General features: G+C 32.9%; 4 protein-coding genes and 1 non-coding gene across 7 annotated transcripts; 4 read left to right on the forward strand and 1 right to left on the reverse strand.

Moving 5' to 3' along the window:
- The first annotated feature begins 983 nt into the window (after positions 1 to 983).
- Positions 984 to 3,867, forward strand: LOC105649548 (Concanavalin A-like lectin protein kinase family protein). Of its 2 annotated transcripts, XM_012236220.4 has the most exons (2): positions 984 to 3,445; positions 3,542 to 3,867. In XM_012236220.4, exons 1-2 carry the CDS (start codon positions 1,369 to 1,371, stop codon positions 3,610 to 3,612), a joined length of 2,148 nt encoding a protein of 715 aa, XP_012091610.1. In that variant the 5' UTR covers positions 984 to 1,368; the 3' UTR covers positions 3,613 to 3,867. The 2 variants fall into 2 exon arrangements, with proteins under 2 accessions (XP_012091610.1, XP_089572407.1); XM_089716281.1 differs by having other exon boundaries at positions 985 to 3,867.
- Positions 3,868 to 7,372: 3,505 nt separating this feature from the next.
- LOC105649549 (uncharacterized) lies at positions 7,373 to 8,706 on the forward strand. The gene is made up of 3 exons (XM_012236221.4): positions 7,373 to 7,730; positions 7,827 to 8,052; positions 8,162 to 8,706. The coding sequence occupies exons 1-3, from the start codon at positions 7,461 to 7,463 to the stop codon at positions 8,584 to 8,586; spliced, it is 921 nt and encodes a 306-aa protein (XP_012091611.1). The 5' UTR covers positions 7,373 to 7,460; the 3' UTR covers positions 8,587 to 8,706.
- A 1,037-nt stretch (positions 8,707 to 9,743) lies between these two features.
- On the reverse strand, positions 9,744 to 9,939 carry LOC119369796 (U2 spliceosomal RNA). Its single transcript, XR_005177338.1, has one exon. It is a non-coding gene; the product is annotated as a U2 spliceosomal RNA (small nuclear RNA).
- Positions 9,940 to 11,851: 1,912 nt separating this feature from the next.
- LOC105649550 (Protein kinase superfamily protein) lies at positions 11,852 to 15,763 on the forward strand. 2 transcript variants are annotated; one of them, XM_012236223.4, is made up of 4 exons: positions 11,852 to 12,005; positions 12,655 to 13,517; positions 13,773 to 14,228; positions 15,230 to 15,763. In XM_012236223.4, the coding sequence occupies exons 2-4, from the start codon at positions 12,765 to 12,767 to the stop codon at positions 15,506 to 15,508; spliced, it is 1,488 nt and encodes a 495-aa protein (XP_012091613.1). In that variant the 5' UTR covers positions 11,852 to 12,005; positions 12,655 to 12,764; the 3' UTR covers positions 15,509 to 15,763. The 2 variants fall into 2 exon arrangements, with proteins under 2 accessions (XP_012091613.1, XP_020540998.1); XM_020685339.3 differs by lacking the exon at positions 11,852 to 12,005 and having other exon boundaries at positions 12,075 to 13,517.
- Positions 15,764 to 18,424: 2,661 nt separating this feature from the next.
- LOC105649551 (transcription factor bHLH162) lies at positions 18,425 to 20,022 on the forward strand. Its single transcript, XM_012236224.4, has 3 exons — positions 18,425 to 19,033; positions 19,219 to 19,566; positions 19,649 to 20,022. The coding sequence occupies exons 1-3, from the start codon at positions 18,914 to 18,916 to the stop codon at positions 19,733 to 19,735; spliced, it is 555 nt and encodes a 184-aa protein (XP_012091614.1). The 5' UTR covers positions 18,425 to 18,913; the 3' UTR covers positions 19,736 to 20,022.
- Positions 20,023 to 20,916: the final 894 nt, after the last annotated feature.

The following is a 20,916-nucleotide window of genomic DNA, read 5'->3' on the forward strand; positions in this document are numbered from 1 at the left end:
AATTAGTTAAGCCGATGATAATTGAAAATAAAAAAAAAAGCTTAAATTTAAAATTTTTAATTTTTGGTATTTATAAAAAAAGTAAATAAATAGATCGCTGTCACACTAGTCAACTAGGATGTTTTCATTCCATTTCAACTTCTCATAAATAATTTTTTTTTATTATTTTTAAAAAGATGAAAAGCGAAAGTCTGGGATATGAATTTTCATTTTTTCTATAGGTATTAATCATCATTTGGTGCTTCCCTGCCTACTATTATTAGGTTATGAGCACTTCAATTAACAGAGAAAGAAAAGTAACAATTATAATTCTAACAACTTGTAATGAGAAATGAAAATTTAGCACCAACGAACAGCATTATTGGTTTTATGATACCATCACTAATTAATCTGGGTTCTAGTTTTTCTTAAAGCACACATAATAGATCTAATACAGACAATAAAATAATTAATTAATTAATCATGAAAATAAGTATGTATTAAGAATTGTTAATCTTACATTTAATAATGTCTTAATTAGGATTGAAGTTTTTGTATTGGTGCTCAAATTAAAAACTTTTTCAGAATCACAGTGAACAAATCCCCACACCGTGATTGTGAAATCCAGTGAATGCAAATGTCCGTAATGTACACTGTACAGAAGGCAAAAGAAATATTTAGCCGGCCGTTTACTTTTGCGCAAAGGAATGGTGTCAAACCAACTGTTCCTTTCTTCTTGTCGTTTCCATTGACCTTTTCTCATCTTGCTTTAGATTTTAGATATTTTCATGTCGGACGAACGCCATGTAAGCTCGAACCTTCATTGAAACTCGATCAACTACTCCCTTGTCGGGTTTTCTTTTGCACAAACTTATCAATCTGTCCTTGCAAGTTGCATGGGCGTCACCATTATATCCCAATAAACTAATATAAGATAGTACATGTTTGTATTGAGAGAGAAATAATAATAATAATAATAATAACCAATGTAGAGAGAAGAAATTAGTACTTCCTTTTGCTGAAGAGATCCAAAAATCTTTGTGCTTAATCCAAAATTTATCTGAAACGAAGGAAATAAAAACATGCACATAAAAGAATTATATTTGGATTAATCTATACTCCGTACAAATACAAGTATCCCACCGTACATCTTTCATCTTTGTAATATTGAGACGAAACCAATGTCCAAATTCAAATCCGTTTCTAAAGATTGCAAATGTTTGACCATGAAAATTCAAAAAAGTTGCTGACATGCTGTAAATGTGTCAGCTAACTTGATCTTTCTCTACAAACTTCTTTACTTTGTCCCTCTTCCTTCCATTCAAACCATATCTATCTACCTAAGAAACAGAGGCTGCTTTTGTTTCTGCTTTTACTTTGCTGCTAGCAATGAAGAAGCACCAAAAGCCTCCTTTTTTGTTGATTTTGCTTTCTTTGATCCTATACTGTCAATCTGTATCAGCTATTGATTTTGTCTTCAATGGCTTCAATTCCTCAAGTTTGCTTCTTTACGGCAATGCCGCCATTGAATCTCGTATTCTTTCTCTTACTAACAGCACAACTTTCGCAATTGGTCGTGCTTTATACCCATCAAAAGTACCCACAAAAGCTCCCAATTCTTCTCATGTATACCCATTTTCAACTTCTTTTATTTTTGCTATGGCTCCTTACGAGAATATCCTTCCAGGACATGGTCTGGTTTTCATTTTTGTCCCACGTACAGGCATAGATGGTACAACAGCATCACAAAATTTAGGGCTTTTTAATCGAACAAATGATGGGCAATCTAGCAACCATGTATTGGGGATCGAGTTCGATGTATTTTCTAATCAAGAATTCAATGATATAAACGATAACCATGTGGGTATAGATGTAAATTCCCTTACATCAAAATTTGCAGAAGATGCAGGGTATTGGCCTGACGATGAAATTAGCAGCAGCGGCGGCGGCAACGATAGCAAGTCATTCAAGAAATTGAAGCTAAATAATGGTAAAAATTACCAAGTTTGGATTGATTATGCAGATTCTTTGATTAATGTTACGATGGCTCCTTTAGGCACTAAAAGGCCTAAAAAGCCTTTGTTAAATGCTTCTCTTGATCTTTCTGAAGTTTTTGAGGAAGAGATGTATATTGGGTTTACAGCTTCCACTGGAAGACTTGTTCAGAGTCACAAGATTTTGGCTTGGAGCTTTAGTAATTCAAATTTTTCATTAAGTGAAAGGTTAATCACAGTTGGGTTGCCATCTTTTGTTCTTCCAAAGGGTTCATTTTTCAGGTCAAAAGGGTTCATTGCAGGGGCCACAGCTGGAGGTTTTGTTGTTATTGTGTCCATTGCCTTGATTACTTTGTTATTTATTAGGAGGCAACGAAGAAAGGCAAGGGCGAGAGCAGACATGGAGGAGTGGGAGTTGGAATATTGGCCACATAGAATTACATATCAGGAAATTGAGGCAGCAACTAATGGATTTAGTGAAGAAAATGTTATTGGAATTGGAGGAAATGGCAAAGTCTTTAAGGGTGTATTAACAGGAGGTGCTGAGGTGGCAGTGAAGCGAATTTCACATGGAAATGATGGGATGAGAGAATTTTTGGCTGAAATTTCTAGTATTGGAAGACTGAAGCATAGGAACTTGGTTGGATTGAGAGGTTGGTGCAAAAGAGAAAAAGGAAGCTTCATGTTAGTATATGATTATATGGAAAATGGAAGTTTAGATAAGAGGATATTTGATTGTGATGAGACTAAAATGTTAAGTTGTGAAGAAAGAATTAGAATTTTGAAAGACGTTGCTTCAGGAGTATTGTATTTGCATGAAGGATGGGAGGTTAAAGTCCTACATAGAGACATTAAGGCTAGCAATGTGTTACTTGACAAGGAGATGAATGGAAGGTTAGGTGATTTTGGGTTAGCCAGGATGCATAACCATGGTCAAGTGGCTAGCACCACAAGGGTTGTTGGAACGGTGGGGTATTTAGCTCCTGAAGTGGTTCGCAGTGGTAGAGCATCAGCACAAACTGATGTGTTCGGTTTTGGAGTCTTGATTTTAGAAGTCATGTGTGGGAGGAGGCCTATAGAGGAAGGAAAACCTCCATTAGTAGAATTGGTATGGCAATCAATGATGCAAGAGCAATTACTCAGTGTTTTAGATCCAAGACTAAAGGCGAGAGGAGAGTGCGACGAGGAAGAAATGGAGAGAGTACTTCATTTAGGCTTGTTGTGCACATATCCTGATGCGAGCGCTAGACCAACAATGAGGCAAGTAGTGAAGATTTTGGAAGGGAAAAATGAGTCTAACGAGGCTGAAAGTGAGGACATGGACGCATATTTGCTAGAACGTATGAAGTCTAAGGATTTGTGGTCAAATTACTCTCAAAAATTGGGCTTTTCATCACACCCTACATTTGATGAAATTAAGCAATCTGGGTCTTCATCCATGTCTCTCTCTTGGACCAATAGCATAGTGGAGGGTAGGTGATATATCTGCAACTTTTTCTACATCACTTAGTAATGAGTTGTATCATGTTCTCGGTTTTATCCCAACTTTGATGCACTGGTTTTAGCAGATGTTTGGAGTGAAACAATACCGAGGATGAAGATGCAGATGTTGGGACAAATGAGATCAAAGAGCACATAAATTCAGATAAAGGATGGCGATGTAGCTTTTGATGTTAACCATGGACTGCAACTTCTTATTTTTTTCTTTTCTCATACATGGGTGATTCATATTTGTTTTGTTGGATGATGTATAGTGGACAAGATTTTTTTTTTTTTTGGAAAAGGAAAAGCTTATGGTTTGTTTGTATACTAGCTATGTGCGTAACATACCACATTGTGATATATGAAGGATGAATTTTAGATGCTGATACAATTCAATTACTTTATGAGAACAGCTAATTTTTGTCTGTAAACTTTCCATCAAAATGATCATGACATAAAAATCATTTTGGCTTTGTCCTGTTCTACAACTAGTGCTCAGTAGATCAGTTACATTTCACTGTTGGTAGTTAGTTAGTTAGTTATTATTATACGAACGGAGTGTGTCAGACTGAAGATTTGAAGTTCGTGGCTGTAATTTTAGTTTTCTAGTTTTGTTTTTTTGTCCAAGACCAATTGAGCCCAAAACTAAAAGTGCGGCCCAATTGAAACTCGATTTGATGATTTTGGGCCATTTTGCTTTTTTTTTTTTTTTTTTTGGGATGAGTTGTAGCTTCCGACGCCCAAGAAGGAAGGATACAAAACAGAACATGGACCATCAGTCCCGAATATTCCACCTTCGTCTTCTTGTTCCACATGAATGAGAGAGACTGAGAGAGGAGAGGGGGCTACTACTTAGTTGGCACCTGGCACCGTAAATAATCAACTGACATCAGTACCATTCATACGTCAAATAATGCACCGTTCTTCTTTTTCTTTTTATATTTCAAAATAAATAATAAAAAAATACAAGTAAGAACGAATTCTGCATCTTTTAACGAATAACTAAATTAAATAAACCTTTATGATAACTCTAGAAACTATATAAAAAAATAAATAGTTGTTAAAAAAAAGTTTATGGATTTCAATTTTCTGTTCTTGAGTTATTTGCTTCATATATCATGTACATTGGACTTGCGTTACGTATGTAAGATTTACATTACAGACAAGGCACGTGCACAAAGATAAGCAGAACCTAAGATTGGGTCGAAATCCAGCTGCTCATTTATCCAATTAATTAACTTCTTCTGCCTTCTCAATTCTCATACACCACAAGATCATGAAATATACGACTTTCAACTTTTGTTTTTTCTTAATGGCAACATTTTCTGATCGACACGACATTCAATCTTATCTTCTCTATTGGCTTCTTGATGCCAACAGTGCACTCCACGAGATGGCAACTTAATTATAATTAATCCTTGGATGGGAATTGTTTTTAAGGAAGAAAAATAACTACATAGAAAATATGTAAGGAAATTGTTTTTTTTTTAATTTAAAAAAGAGAAAGAAATTAATGAATTATTTATATATGTTTTTAATTTTTTCTATTTTTATTAAATTATCTAAATATGTTAAATTAGTTAATAAATTTATTTTTTTTTTGTCTTAATACTAGAGCATTTGAGTGAAATGATATTTTCTTTCCTCTAAAATTTTTGTCTTTCCAAATAAATAAAAATGATAGAAAATAGCTATGGAAAGAAAATTTGCAATTACTCGGCATTTTCTCTATTATTTTCCTTCCTCTCCTTTCAAAACAAACGGTTATTTTTTATTTTATTAATTTAATTTGCTTTTATATTCACAAATATAAATCGTTTAAGATTGTTTCGTAGTGATTAAACACATAATTAATTCTGTTAAATTATAATAAAATGTTCATTAAATTAAATTATATATTTTTAAAAATTATAGAAATAATTATTGCATTTAATACAAATAATGGTAGAATTAAAAATACATTACTAATTACTCTTTGATATTCTTAAAATAACTACTTTAAAACAATTTATAGTTACGAATAAAGGAAGTAATTAAAACATTGCTTCGTGCAACGGAATTATATCCTTCTTTTCTTAGAAAAAGGAATCAATTGCATCCTCATGACCGGTTCGAATTACGTTACAGATTAATATTTTACGGATGAAGATCAAGTTGTTGTCTTGAACATGTTACTTGAGACAAAACAAGTCCTTAGCTAATCTTGATTTTAAATTAATTATATCATTGTAAGATGAAAAAATTAGATGAGGTTAGGGGATATAATGAAAGATTTTTTGGGTGATAAGAACGACGATAATAATTAAATTAATTGGCAAAGACAGAAAGTATGGTGAAAGCATCAAAAGCACCACTTTGCGATATAATATACTGATGGCATCAATTCCATTGTCGTGGCATTATATATTATAATGTTCTTTTATGTTAATTAATTTGGACCATGCACTTTAATCTTTATATTATTATTATTTAGTGTAGGATTTTTCAATTATTTTAAGCTACATGATAAGATTATAACAGTGAGCTATATTGTTAAATTAATATGGACAAAAAATTATAATTATTCTTATTATTTTGAGTTTTTTAATCCTGAAGACTTACCTAAAAAAATCATCTCTAGAAACTCCTAGAGTATACGACCATATGTGATAATTTGTACAAAATAGAGTTTAAAAAAACCAACAATTAATGCATTTAAACTCAAAATATTTTATAATTCAAAAAAAAAAAAAAAAAAGCTCAAAATATTTTTATGTGGTCTTTTAAGGGTATGTTTGGGAGGATGGAAAATGGGCAGAAGTGAAAGTGGGTGAAAAATATACATAAGCAACCTTATAATCAAAAATACAAAAATACCCTTAACGTATCTGATCCAAATGGTATTAGAAATTATGTCAGTTCTAATGGTTATTGAGTTACCAATTTAAAGAGAAGAAAGAAAATAAAATCAATTTGCTTTATTTGAAAGGCCCTAATAGAAGAGGGAAAAAAAAATGATATTATTGGAAATTTATATTTTTATTTATTATATATGTATGGATTAGGCATTATTATAAATTTTTATGGGTAATGTAGGTTATTTTCGTAACTTTCGTAAATAGTAATATTTTCTCCGATTTGAAGAGATCGTCCAAAAAAATAACAGTAACGCTCTTCTCTTATTTTCCTCTATCCCTTCCCGAACATAGCATTAGTCTCATGGTCAAAAAATTGCTCAATTATTTTACTATCCAATCCTCAAAGTGACTAGGGCACAAAATTATTGCCTTTTTGGAATGACCAAAATACCCTCAGTCTTGTCTCTAATATAAGATCCAGAAAATTCACCAAGGGAATCTTGTCTTCTACGGGATAATAAGCAAAACCAGTGGCAAGACGCCGCGTTTTCCCAACATGCTTTTTTTAATATTCTTTTGGCGATAAATAAACCAAAAATCTGACAATGCACATAGCATATGATTACAAGAGATGATTTGTGTTAGGTGGCAGGCAAGTAGACCCCACATTTCCGGATAAACCTTCTCATCGACGACTTTAGTGACACCACGTGGCATCCAGATTTACACTCAATCACATCGCTACAAGGCCATGGCCCTACCTGAGTCATAAGATTAGGATAAAACGTCACTTTCACAATTTGTTTTTATTTTACAAAATTTTTTAATTTAGTTTCTATATAAAATAAATTACGCAAACACATGGAGAAGGAAAAAAAATATATATGTATATGAATATTCGAGCATATCCATATTGGTCTCTAGATCAAAATTATTGAACCAAACTGACGTGGATCCCTGCTGTACGATTTACTTGGCGCAATTAAAAAAAGCCATGTAAGCAAGAGAAGGAACCCACATGCGCGCGGCGGTTCGATGGTCCACTGTATGGTTTTGGGTCGCACTTAGTCCAAATCTACGTATATAAACGAGCTGTCCCTGATCTGTGTTCATTACTACTTTTTCGGTTTTGATCGATAGAAACTGAATAAACAATTAGAGTAAAACAATGCCAACTGCAAGATTTAGAGTTTCGATTCATCAACCGAATTTTCTAGGCAATGGTCGTGAACTTGATTTTCACGATCAAGCTCCGTCGAGTTTCTCCGATATGGTTTTTGGGTTTCTTGAAGAAAGTGAAGAATCATTCCAGTCAAGTCCTGGCAGTGATCAGGATTGCCGCGAAATTGAGGAAGTAGACGAAGAAGATGAAGAAAGAGAGAACGGGAATGTTGGAGAAGACAAGAACTTTTGGGAAAATCAACATCAGCTCTTACAAGTAATTAATTTTTTAAATCTATCTTTACATGTTTAGTTGTCTGTTAAATTGTTAATGCAGGAAAGTATTGATTTATTTTTGTTCCTATGCGAACAGGCTACCTTATGTAGAACTAGCTCCTTGGAATCAGGTATTAGAAATATCACCAAAGAAGCAATAAAAGAAATTCAAATGGCAGGAACAATCTGTGGTTGTGGTAGACCAATGGCAGGCGGTTGCCGGAATTGTTTGATGTCGGAGGTCTCCAGCCGCCTCCGAAATGCGGGTTACAATAGTGCTATTTGCAAGTCTAAGTGGAGAAGCTCTCCAGATATTCCATCAGGTAAAGAACAAATTTGAAATCACCATCTTTAAATCTAAATTTTTTTTTTTTTTTTTAAAAATATTAGTTCTTGAAATTAACAAGATTATCTTCTACATATAATGTGCAGGAGAACATACGTTTTTAGATGTAATAGACAATTCGAGTTCTAAAAAGGGAGAAGTAAGGGTGATAATTGAATTGAATTTTCGGGCTGAGTTCGAGATGGCAAAAGCAAGCGAAGAATACAATAAACTAGTCCGGCGGTTACCGGAGGTATTCGTCGGAAAAGTTGAAAGATTAAACAATGTAATTAAGATAATATGTTTGGCTGCTAAGAAATGCATGAAAGAAAAGAAAATGCACTTAGGGCCATGGAGAAAACAAAGATACATGCAGGCAAAGTGGTTAAGTAGTTGTGAAAGGAGAACATCTATGCCGGCCATCTCAATGGGATATTCCGGCAGGGTTCCAAAGCCAAAGGCTTCTATGCTAACTGTGGATTTGCTAGAGATGCTGCCCAATATGCATTATACAGCAGTTGAGGTTGTGTGATTCGGCGAAATCAAAATTTTGTTCTTTTTTGTTTTCAAGTTGTGATGTTTAATAGTGTGAGGAAATATATTATGTATGTAAACTTGGGGATTGAGTAATATTGGCACAATTTGACAAAAATCGATCACGTGACAATTGAAAGGTGTGATCATTCTTCTTTTCCACACTGCATTTTTAGTCTGTTGAGTAATTATGAGATTTTTTTTGCACTTCGATATTTGCTCCACTGAGTATTATTTTTTCATGATATTTATCTTATACAACCTAACTAAATTATATGCCATTTATATTTCTTTAACCTAACAATTGATGGAGGTTGGAATATTCTCCATAATACTAAAATAAAAATATTTTAATTTATAAATAATTGGAGTTGGGTTAATTAGATTGGCGTCGAGTGAGTTATACAAATATATTTATAAATAAATTCACATTAATATAAAAAAACACTGTACATTGTTTCTACAATTTTCCTAATTAATATAAAATATATAATTGTTATATGATTAAACCTAAGTAAAGTGTAGAAATTAGACTTGAGGCTTAAAATTTTGTTTAGCTTTCTTTATTAATATATCCTCATGTATATATATATTTTTTTTGTAAAATAGAAATATGGAACAGGCTGATGGTTTTTATTAAAGAAAAAATAAATTGAGTTCATATTTTCATTACTCGTCTATTTTCTTTTTGTCCAAACTAATACGAATAATATTTCAAGGGAGATTTGAGTATTAACAAATTTCTTTGTAATAAATGCAATTCATTAATTACTCTGTCCATTTCAAAATAAATTTCCACATAAATTAAATAATGCAATTAATCTAAATTTTACAAAAATTAGTTTATACAATGTATATTTTGCCCTCCAATCAAATGAAATTAATTGATTAATTTAAAAATATATATTTTTTATTTCTCCACCCCACCATTGGCTCTATTAAATAGAAGATGGATAATTATATTATGATGAATAGAACATTAAGGGTAGATTAGGAAAGAAAAATTAATAGGATATTGAAATTATAAAAACAGGGAATAAATTGAAGTAATTAATAATAAAAATGTAATTCATTAATTATCAATTAAAATTAGTAAAAGAAACCATTTGCAATATGGCTCATTGAAAGATGAAAGAAAAGATCGAACTAACATTGGTAGGGTGCGCCAGGCCCATGCTATAGTGCAACGCTTGGGCGACGCATGAGAGACCCAGTAGCAAGCTACCGTTATGGGCCCTCCCCTCTGAAAAATTCATTTAATATCATGTGGGCCATTGGCCCACGTATCAGATATCAAACTGATAAGAACAGATACTACACTTGATCTTAGCCAAAAGGCCGAGAAAGGTATGAATTGTGCAGTGTTTCAAGTTTCATTTTATTGACGCTGTCTACATCTAACTCTTCTCTTGTTTTCGATGTGGGATTATATTTATAAGTTGAACTCTAGCGGCTTGCCCCTTGCACAAAAGAGAGGCAAACACTGGCCTCAGCACTCTAGTCAATCCAAAGCCAGATAACAATAACAGTAGATTTTTCCACAGTTTCCGCTAAATCAATGAAAAAGCATTAGCAATTTTGAAGAAAAAATTGACCAAAAACTTATTTTGCAAATAAAGAAAATTGACATTCAAAAGTTAGAACAATAAAACAAAATAAAAACAGAACTTTCACGAGCAATGATTGAGATAAAATAATCGGGATTCTTTGCCATTTAATTAAAGTTTCGAATTTGAATATCAAAATTGACACAGAGGGTTGCCTCTGCCCCTCTCTATAGGCCAACAGTACTCAAGAATAAAATGGAAAAGAAAAATTGTGTTATCAACTGTAACAAAAGCAGAATTTTGAAAACAGAAAAACGAAAATCTAAAAAGCAGTTGCGTAGACAATTTTATCCATTTCGTTGTTTTCTTGGGAGACTTCAAAATGGGCCATGCGTTCTAAACTCTAAAGTACTCAACTCCTGAAAATTTGGTTATTTGGGCTTTTTTATGTCCAATTCATCTGTCAAGTCCATTTTTGTTGCTTGAAACCCAAACTCTGACTTCTCAATTTTCTCCCAAAACGTTACACACATGATTATTTCCAGCGTGCAATACCTAGAAGAGAAATCGGTGGTGCTTACTGTAAAAGAAACACTCCATCAACATATTTTAAAAGAGAGAGAAATAATGTGGTTTCGAAAATAAATTCTCAAAGATCATGCAAAAATAAAGTAATTCTCAAATATATAATATAATTAAACATTAATAATAAATCAACTCCATTTTTTTATATTATATTCTTACCAGATATTTAATAAATATTATATTTATTTTTTTGAGATGTAATAAATATTATACTTAATATGCAATCTAATTTTGTATTTTATTTTTTAGCTAATAAAATTTAGATTTAAAAGTAAAATAAATATAACCAATCAAATTAAATTACATTATAAATAATTTGATCAATTCATAAATATCATATGGTTATTTTTAAGAATTTTACCTCTCCATTTCCACTTATATATTTTAGATTATAGATAGATGTAGATAGATTATTAAAATAATAACAATAATAATAAATAAAATTTAGATTTGGAATATTTATTATTTAGTCACAAAAGAGTTTTTTAACTAAAAAAATAAGCGAGTGACAAATATTGAAAATGAGCTCTTCAAGAATTAAGAATTTAAGATGCCATTTGAAAGAATCCAAAAGACACAACTCCAAAAATGATGAAAATCCAACTAAAAGTTATAAATCCCACCGTACACGTAGCGGCGTACCACACACAACCAAATAAAGAAGATTCCAAAAGTCACCACCATCGCCTCCACTACCACCTCCACTCCACCACCACAAGCGTCTCCGCCCGCCACTTACCAAACAGCATAAAAACGAATCCGTGCGAACCGTACCATCTAACTGTAGCGGCCTAATATAATTCTCTCCGATTATGACACTTGGATTCCTTACCTATTTTTAAATTAAATTATTAATAACGGAAAAACTACATATTAAAATAAAAACACACACAAAGAAGAAAAAGAAAAACAATAGACAACGTCTTTTAATTGACTTTTAATGTGTGGGCCCCCAACCACCACCCACTTACACAATCTCTAATCTTCGGCCCCACCTCCTCCCTTCAGTCTTCACCAAAAATATCGGGTCCACGGGAATCTACGGTGTCTCCGTATACGATACGTATTTTTATATTCTCTGATTTAGCATATCGAAATTCCATCTACGGCAATTTTCTATCTCCACAAAAGAAAAAAAAAAAAAAAAGAAAAAAGAAAAAATCCTTTCTTCCTTTTTCTCTCTCTCATGCACGCAACAAATAAGTATAGAGCCCTTTAAAAGAAGGATTTTTTTTTAAAGGAGAATAACGTCACTACTGTTTGAAAGCTATGTGCCTTCCTAATGGTAAGCACTAACCTCCATTATTTATTTATTTATTTCTTTCTTTCTACCGATTCTTTATTCCAGGTTAGTGTTTGTATATATTGAGGTCATTTTTATTTTTTGTGATTTTATTTGTGTGAATGATTGTTTTGACATAATGATTGGTTTTCTTTCCAGAGTTTAATGGGGATGTAATCATGGGTGTTTCTTTGTTTTCCTAAATAATTGAGGATACTTTTTTTTTGGAATAATTTTTTTAATCATATTTGTTTATTGGCCATTGGGGGTGCCCATTGTGGGATTTGCCAGGCTTCTACGGAAGGTGCTATTTTGACTTTGAAGCTTAGAAAAAAGGTTCTGTTCATGAGGCCAGAGGTTGGGTTTGGTGGTAATGATCAATGGATTTGATGGTGTGAGAGAATTTTTTTTTTTTTTTTTTGTTGATGGATTATGATAGGTTAGGTGGGATTTTAGTTATTATGGAAAAGGGATTAAAATCTGTCCTGGTGTATTTCTTGATTTACTTTCATGGGTTTGAATGGTTTGTTGATTCTCATGGACCCAAAAAATTTGAATTTTTAAAGCTCAATCGTTAATGGTTTATGGAAAATTTGCTTCCTTGAGTTTTGCAAGTTGCTTTCTGCATTTCAATCCTTCTTCTTTTATCCAGCTGAAGAAGAAGACAGTAAAGTTTGGTTGAGGAAATCTGTGGGTGTAGCAATTTGTTTTAGGGTTTCAAGTTTTGAATTACTGGGATAAAGAAGCCAAAAGGTAAAATAAATGGAAGAAGATAGTTCTTGGATTAGGAGGACAAAGTTTTCACATACGGTATGTCATCGTTTAGATTCTTCAAGATTGGTGTCTTTTCCTTTATCCATTCCGTCTGAGAGAAATGCTGGGCTGAAATCAAGGCCTGGAAAGTCCTCTCCTTATCAGAAATCCGTTTCCTTTCCCACTCAGAGATCATCAGTTACTAGTGATTTTCAGATTCAGCGAAATCCAATCACCAACAAGCAGAGATCTTTATCTCCTTTGCCTGAAACGACCCTTTCTGATACTTTTAAGGAAGCAAGGTTTGATAGGAAGAGATTTTCAACTCCACATCCTCGCAGGAAAGATCACGATAAGGGAATCATGGGAAAGTTTTTCCACAAGGAATCATCGGAAACCAAGTCGACTAATACTTCATCAAATTCAAGCCCTCTTTTGCACTTGAAAGGTCATGAAAAATCGAAGGGCAAGAAGGATTCTGCCTGGACAAAGTATTTTGACCATGCTGGAGGTAGAGTTAATGCCGTGGAAGCGGCTGATGAATTTAGTGTGGATATGTCCCAGCTGTTTTTGGGGCTCAGGTTTGCTCATGGAGCACATAGCAGGCTTTACCATGGTGTATACAAGGATGAGCCTGTTGCAGTTAAAATTATCAGAGCACCCGATGATGATGAAAATGGAACTTTAGCCCTTAGATTAAAGAATCAATACGACAGAGAAGTCACGCTTTTATCTCGCCTTCACCATCCTAATGTCATAAGGGTAATTGAATTCATTTCCTTTTCTTTATCTTGGTTGTTCGATTTGTTATCTGTTTATGGAATTTAACAGGGAGGTCATTCCAACTTCCCTTTCCTTTTGCTGGTGTTGGAATTTTTTTTTTTTTTTTTTAAATTATGGATTATCTGATTGGCAAACAATATTCATGCACTTTTAACTATGGTTAAAAACTAGCGGAGTAAGTTTATGGCTTTTTCATGAATCAGTGCTTATAGGCATTTTGATCTGCTAATGCAGTTTGTTGCAGCATGCAAAAAGCCAGCAGTTTATTGTGTCATAACAGAATATTTATCAGAAGGTTCCTTGAGGGCATACTTGCACAAGCTTGAACATAAGTTGCTCCCCTTGCCGAAGCTTATTGCAATTGCTCTGGACATTGCTCGTGGAATGGAATATATACATTCTCAAGGTGTCATTCATCGAGATCTTAAGCCTGAGAATGTTCTCATTGATCAAGAGTTTCATTTAAAGATTGCTGATTTTGGTATAGCTTGTGAGGAGGCATATTGTGATGCATTAGCTGATGACCCAGGAACTTATAGATGGATGGCACCTGAGATGATAAAAAAGAAATCCTATGGGAGAAGGGTCGATGTGTATAGTTTTGGGCTCATTTTATGGGAAATGGTGGCAGGAACAATTCCCTATGAAGATATGAATCCCATACAAGCTGCTTTTGCCGTAGTAAACAAGGTAAATTCTTTTCCCCCGTTGTAACTGTATTTTGCCCATCTCATTCCATCTTGTATCTCTGTCTTCTAATCGATATGTAGCTAAGGCAGTAGAACTTCTATGAATGCAATCCAAAAATCAATAAACTGGAGGCAGAATCTATGAGCTGGCCCCAACTAGATTGCATGGAAGGTTTGGTTAATTTGAGCTTGCTGATAACTCTAGGGTTTTGCTTAATCGCAGCCAAAGTTTTAAGGGCAATTGACTCTCCACTCGTTTCATTAAATTCTTCTTACGTCCTATTATCTCTCACATCTATACAGTGGTTTGGTGTCCAAAGAAAAAGGGCGGGGTGGGTTTAGATGTAAGCTGTTACCATTCTCTTTGAGTAGGGGGTTTGGGATCCCCACAACATATTAATCATGCCCAGTCAGTTGTTATCCAACAATAAGCTTATAGATTGGACTTAATGATCAAAATATCGTATCTTGCTGCCTTTCACATTTTTTTCCCAATGGCTCGATGCTGGAGCTTTTAGAGGTCCAATTTTCTTGGTGTAAGATACTTTTAGATGGAATGCTATCATGAAAATTCATCATTAAAGATATTTGTATTCCATAGCATTTGGGGAGGAAACTTCTGATGATGAGATGAAGGGACATATAAAAACTTACTGTTATAAATAGCATAAATACCAATTATACTGTGATTATACCTCATTAAGACAAAGTAGCTTCTACTCCTTTTGGAATAAAGTATATCTAGTGAAATCTACTTTGATAAGAAATGTCTATTTCTTGCTTGTTATAGTTATAGATATTGTTCTTTATAGGATTACTTATGTGAAGGTTCCAAAGAAAGATTTAATGGTCTTTTTATTATGCTGGAAATCTCAATTTTTCTATTGGCAGAGTTAATATTGGAATGGTTTGACTGGAATTAGCAAAGCAATATCTTTTTGATTTGTTTTATTTCCTATTTCTTTGCCGTTTTTCTAAATCAGTTCTGTTATCTCTTTGCAGAATTTGAGACCTGTTGTACCACGGGACTGCCCTCCTGCCATGAGAGCCTTAATTGAGCAATGCTGGTCCTTGCAACCTGAGAAGAGGCCCGAATTTTGGCAAATCGTGAAGGTATTAGAGGAATTTGAGTCTTCGCTTGCCCGTGATGGGACTCTAAATTTGGTACAAAACCCAACTTTCCAAGATCACAAGAAAGGTCTTCTTCATTGGATTCAAAAGCTTGGTCCCGTGCACCCTAGTGGCTCCCCCACCCCTACCCCTAAACCTAAATTCACATGAGTTTCTCTTATGGCTTTTGTAGTGCACCAGGTTACTTGTAATTAAAAGGTTTGTTTCGTAAGCCTCGTTATTTGTACTCTTCTATGTCACATTCATGTGACAGTGAATTAATAGATTGGTAGGCATCCATTGAGGTGAAAAAGATGTCTTCCCTTCACAGATATACATACACACATCAAATTGTTACATTTTTGGGTATTTTGAAAATTGTAAAAGCACTCGGAGATGGAAAAAAAGAAAGTTCTTTTTGAGAAATCTAGAAAGCTGATATGGCTCTCCTAATGGTGGATTTCTCCCAAGACAAAATGTTTATCTTTCCCCTTTTCTTTAACTGATATTTTTGGCATTACTTTTGCTATTCCTTACGGGAGTATACTATATTATCACAAGATGCTTGCACTCTAATGCTGAACATAAAGAGATTCTGTTTTCTTAGTGTTTCTTGTGCTTCAACAGAAATAAGTTAATGTAGTATTTCTCATGTATCTTGTGGTTGAACAAATTCTATATATATATATACATATATAGCGGCTACATGGTTTTTATGTCTTCATTATTCTTGTCCCCCTTCCATTTTCCCATTTTTTATTTCATTATCTTCTTTTGATCTGTCACCATTTTCGTTGCGATAGCTAATTTTTCTTCCTACACTGATTTTTTGCTTTGTGATGCAAAATACAGTATCTGGATGCGACCGTATCGAATTTTATTTATCTTGTTGTTTAGTTTGTTGGTTGTATTGAATTATAGGGTACAAGAATCAACAAAGAAAGAAGCAGGGGACAGGGGATAATTGTATCAATGATGATTGAGGGTGCAGGTGGGATCATCCAATCTTTTTCTAACTGTTCATTGCTTTATTCTTTTATGTTATTTAGGGTTTTAAGTTTCTTGATACAGACGTCTATCCATATTTCCACTGGAAAAAAATATCCTAACATTAATTATTTCCTTATACCAACATTTATGGGATTCACCCAACTTGAGTGAAGGTCTGTTCATGATCTGTATGTACTGTTTTAGCTGTCTGTTTTGTACAGTTCAGGTGCAATGGATCTCCATTTTCAATTAACTGTGAAACGTGATTATTAACTTGATCATCTACGTTTAAAGGAGAAAAAAAAAAAACGGTAAAGTCAATCAACACTATCTATGGATTAGGTGGCTCTTAAAAAATGGACAGATGCAATGAAACCAGTAAGAGATGATGGTGGAAAATGTGGTCCAGATTTGAAGTGATGTAATTGGAATTGGATTGTTATGGTTGTCAATTTTATGTTGTCATATTTGACTTTTCTTCTTGTTGGACTATCTATTATCTTATATCAAGTGGGCCAACTTTAGATGAAGCCCATTGGGTACTTGGGTTTGCCTTGTAATGCTATGGAAAGCCTGCTTTTTGAATTTCAAAGCTAAAGATTTTTCAAAGGCTTTTAAAAAAAATTGAAATTAAAATAAACAAGAAATACTAAGAATATCCAATTCGGACTCCATTTGTTTTGTGGTATGAACAAGAGTGTATTAACTCCTAAAGGGCTATACTATATCGCTTTTTTTTTAAAAAAAAAATATTGGGAATATATTAAGAGAATAAATTTTCGTTAACAAAAGAAATTGGGCCGAATTTCATTTTTTCTTTTAGTTGGAGAGGAAATTTGAATTCGAATTTATTGTCAAATCGTATATTCACTTACCACTAGGTTATGATTGATGGTGATTGAGGTAATGATTAATATCACTAAATTTTCAAATAAATATATTCCTTGTTTTACAAATTAACCAAATTAATTTAATGATTAATCTCTGTTGGAACGTCTGAAGTCTGAACACCAAACAAACATCATTTTTCAACACAATTTCTCAACCATTTAGGTTGATTTTGTAAAAAGTAAGTTTTCTTTGTTTGTGTTGGGAATAATTATAATAATTCTAGTCATAAATAATAAAATGCCAATGGAAACTTGTATCACTAGTCTTAGACATAATCACATTAATTAATTAATTGAGAGAGAGTTCAATCTTACTCTTGATTTTTTAGTTGGTAATTAAAATTAAATTATAAACCTTTTTTTTTTTTGAGAAATAATTAAATTCTAAATCTGACATGAATATAGTTAGAGAAAATGATTGATCTTTTTTCAATTTAAGCAAAACATAGGTAACAGGAAATGCTTAAAATGAACTTTGAAGCAAGCATTGTGATCCAATAGGAATATGGTATTAGAAAAGTGAAACACATAATATATATATTACGTTGTTTAAAGATCATAAGTCCTTGTCTTCCCATTCTTTTATCAAATACCCATTTACACCACACAAATATTCACATGGCTTGCCGCTTACAGGCAGCTTGCTGATCTCTCTCTTCAAAGAATCATTTCAATTCTACAGTTCTTTTTTTCTTTTTTCTTTTCCTTTTTTTCTTCTTTAAAAAAAAAAAACAAAAACTGCACTTGTGGTTCATATATATAGCTCAGCCCGTACGTCCTTTGCATATGATTTTTTCTTTCTCCTTCATGTTCTAGTTCTCCAATAAGATTCTTAATCTTACAAATGGCATTCTCTTTTCCATATTCTGGATTTTAATTTTCAGAAATCAGTATATACGGAGTAAAAAGATAATGTAACAAACATTGACAGTAGAATTTAGAAATATAAATAACATTTTACAAAGAATTATGACTTGTCCCTTTCCTTTGACGCAGGAAATTAAAGTAGAAACAGTGAGGTTCCATGTCTGTTAGGATTTGAAAGCAAGAAAATGTGTCTGATCATCTTCCTGTATGGACCCTAAAGTCCAAAGTGATAAGATAATAGATGACCCCATCTAATCACAGAGTCGCTCAAGGGGCCAACGTACCCTTTCTCTGTCTAGGCAATAACCCTATAGGACAGTCTCTTTTTGATGTAGTGCTCTTGAAGTTTCTGCATTTTTTTCAATCTATTATATATCTATAGATAATTCTATAGCTAAACTTGGTACAAATACATTCTTAATTTTTGATTTAAGAATTAATAGTTTTGGGAACAATAGTATCCAAAGGCAAAGATTTTCCACAAAAATTTACAACGTGGGAGAGATGGCGATTAAATTGAAACAGTAGTTACATAAGGTTGTTGTTCTTGCTGGTTGAGAAAAATTGAGTGGTGAAAGAAGGTCCACGTAACCTCCTATGGTAAAACATATGAGGAACCCCCCCAACCCTCTGAAATCCGTAAACTTTTTCCAACATGAACCAATCATATTATTTTAACTTTTGTCTTTGCTTCTTTTTACGCCATCAATATAATTATCAATCACCAGCTGCATCCATCTAATAATTTTTTCAGTTTCAGATTTTTCCTTTCTATTAAGTACTCGTGTTGTTGTGTGTATTGTTGACTGCTACTGTGGTTGCCTCTTTGATGGAGAACAACCCTAGTTCTTCAAGAACTGATAGGAAAACCATTGAAAGGAATAGAAGAAATCAAATGAAGGCTCTTTACTCTAAGCTCAATTCTCTTGTGCCCCATCAAACCTCCCGGGTTAGTTTATCCCTTTCAATTTTTCTTTTTCTTTTTCTTTTTTGTTTTAACTTATCATACAAAATCTGCATTTTCAGTACTTCTAAGTCAAAGTTGAGACCTTTTTGGTTATAAATTAATAATTGAGTGTTTTTTAAAAATGTATCTATTGATTTTGTTAGAAAAATTTTTTTATGGGGTTGCAGGAACCCATGTCATTGCCTGACCAGCTAGAGGAGGCAGCGAGGTATATAAAGAAGTTGCAGACAAACTTGGAGAAAATGAAGGAAAGGAAAAACAATTTAACGGGAAATGAGATGGAAAATAAGGCAAGCTTGATGAGTAGTAGTAGAACAACAATGCAGTACTTAAGATCTCCACAAATTGAGATTCATGAAATGGGTTCAGCTCTGGAGATAGTTTTAATAACTGGGTTGGATAGTCAGTTCATGTTCAATGAGACTATTCGTGTTCTCCATGAAGAAGGGGCTGAAATTGTTAATGCTAATTTTTCGGCAATTAACGATACTGTTTTTCACACAATACATTCCAAGGTACAATATATTATGTAATAAAAAGGTGGTTATGTTAATTTTTTGCCATTACTTTTTCATTAAAATCAATTAATTGTTGCAGATAAGTGATTCTACCCACAGTTGCGGAGCTGCAAGGATTTCCGAGAGGTTAAAGAAGCTGGTTCAAGATGCTAATAATCCATTTTGAAGTTTGAATCTTTAATGGAGAGAGTGTCAGGATTAGATCTACATTGTTCTTACACTTTCCATGGACTTGAGCTAATTAGTTTCTTAAGGTAATTAACATCTAGAACTTTTTAATTTAATTATTTATTATGTAATTTAAATCAATTAATTGTAGATCAAACTAGGGTTTTTGATGTGCAAGGTGACAGATCTAACTTGAACTGTTGCTTGGAACTGCCATCTTTGTCCCTTTATGCAATTCCATGTTTCTTTCTCACACCAATAATAGAAATGGTTATTTTGGTTTCATATAGGTTAATTAAGCACTTCATATATATCTTATTGAAGTGCTTTTAACATATTCTGCTACTGAAATTTTGAAATCTTTAATTTTGCAGTACTTATTGTGAAACCCAAAACATATAAAAAGTCCCATTTGTGTTTCTTGTGATTGAATATTATTTATAATAGGAGAACAAATACAAATGTAATAATCATAAATTACTATCTTATGATTTCTAAATCAATTACAATTTTACTCTTAATAATGAGATCATGTAACATTTTCAAGAACACCAAAGAGAGATATTATGACTTCAAAAATTTCAAAAAAGGTTATAAATTGTTTATATGTTAATAAGATACTCATATTTTAAATTAATAATAAATTAATAGTATAATTTCTAAGACTTGTTTTCAGGAAAATTTCATCCAACTTGAGGAAATATTTCATCAAATGACATGTCAATATGTAGGGTAACAGAGTATATTAATTAAATTGAAGTTTAAATGCATAAAATTATCTTTAAATTTTAAAATTTTATTCTTATGGCACCTTAAATTTTTCAAAACACTAATCGTCCCTTGAAGTTGTAATTTTTTTTATAAATAAACATCTTTATTATTATGATTGGTCTCTGTAAAATTCATAAGAAATTCAATTTTATTCATTGAGTCATTTTATAGGTGGGATGTGAATTAGTTACCAAGAATTAATTAATCAATTAAACTTGATAATATTGGGGGAAAAAAAATTCTAAAGCAAGATAGCGACAGTATGTGATTCCTTACTTTTGCAAATAAAATATGTGGTGAGAGCTGCAGACGTTTCTCTAAGATTGGTCACTTCTGCTGCTGCCTCTTCCTTGTATAACTATGTCGTGGAAAACGTTTCTTAGGTCAAGTTAGGCATGGCCATATTGC

The sequence above is a fragment of the Jatropha curcas genome, chromosome 11 (genome assembly GCF_041381405.1).
Source record: "Jatropha curcas cultivar XTBG-Jc1 chromosome 11, XTBG_Jcur_1.0, whole genome shotgun sequence".
NCBI classification, from domain to species: Eukaryota; Viridiplantae; Streptophyta; class Magnoliopsida; order Malpighiales; family Euphorbiaceae; genus Jatropha; species Jatropha curcas.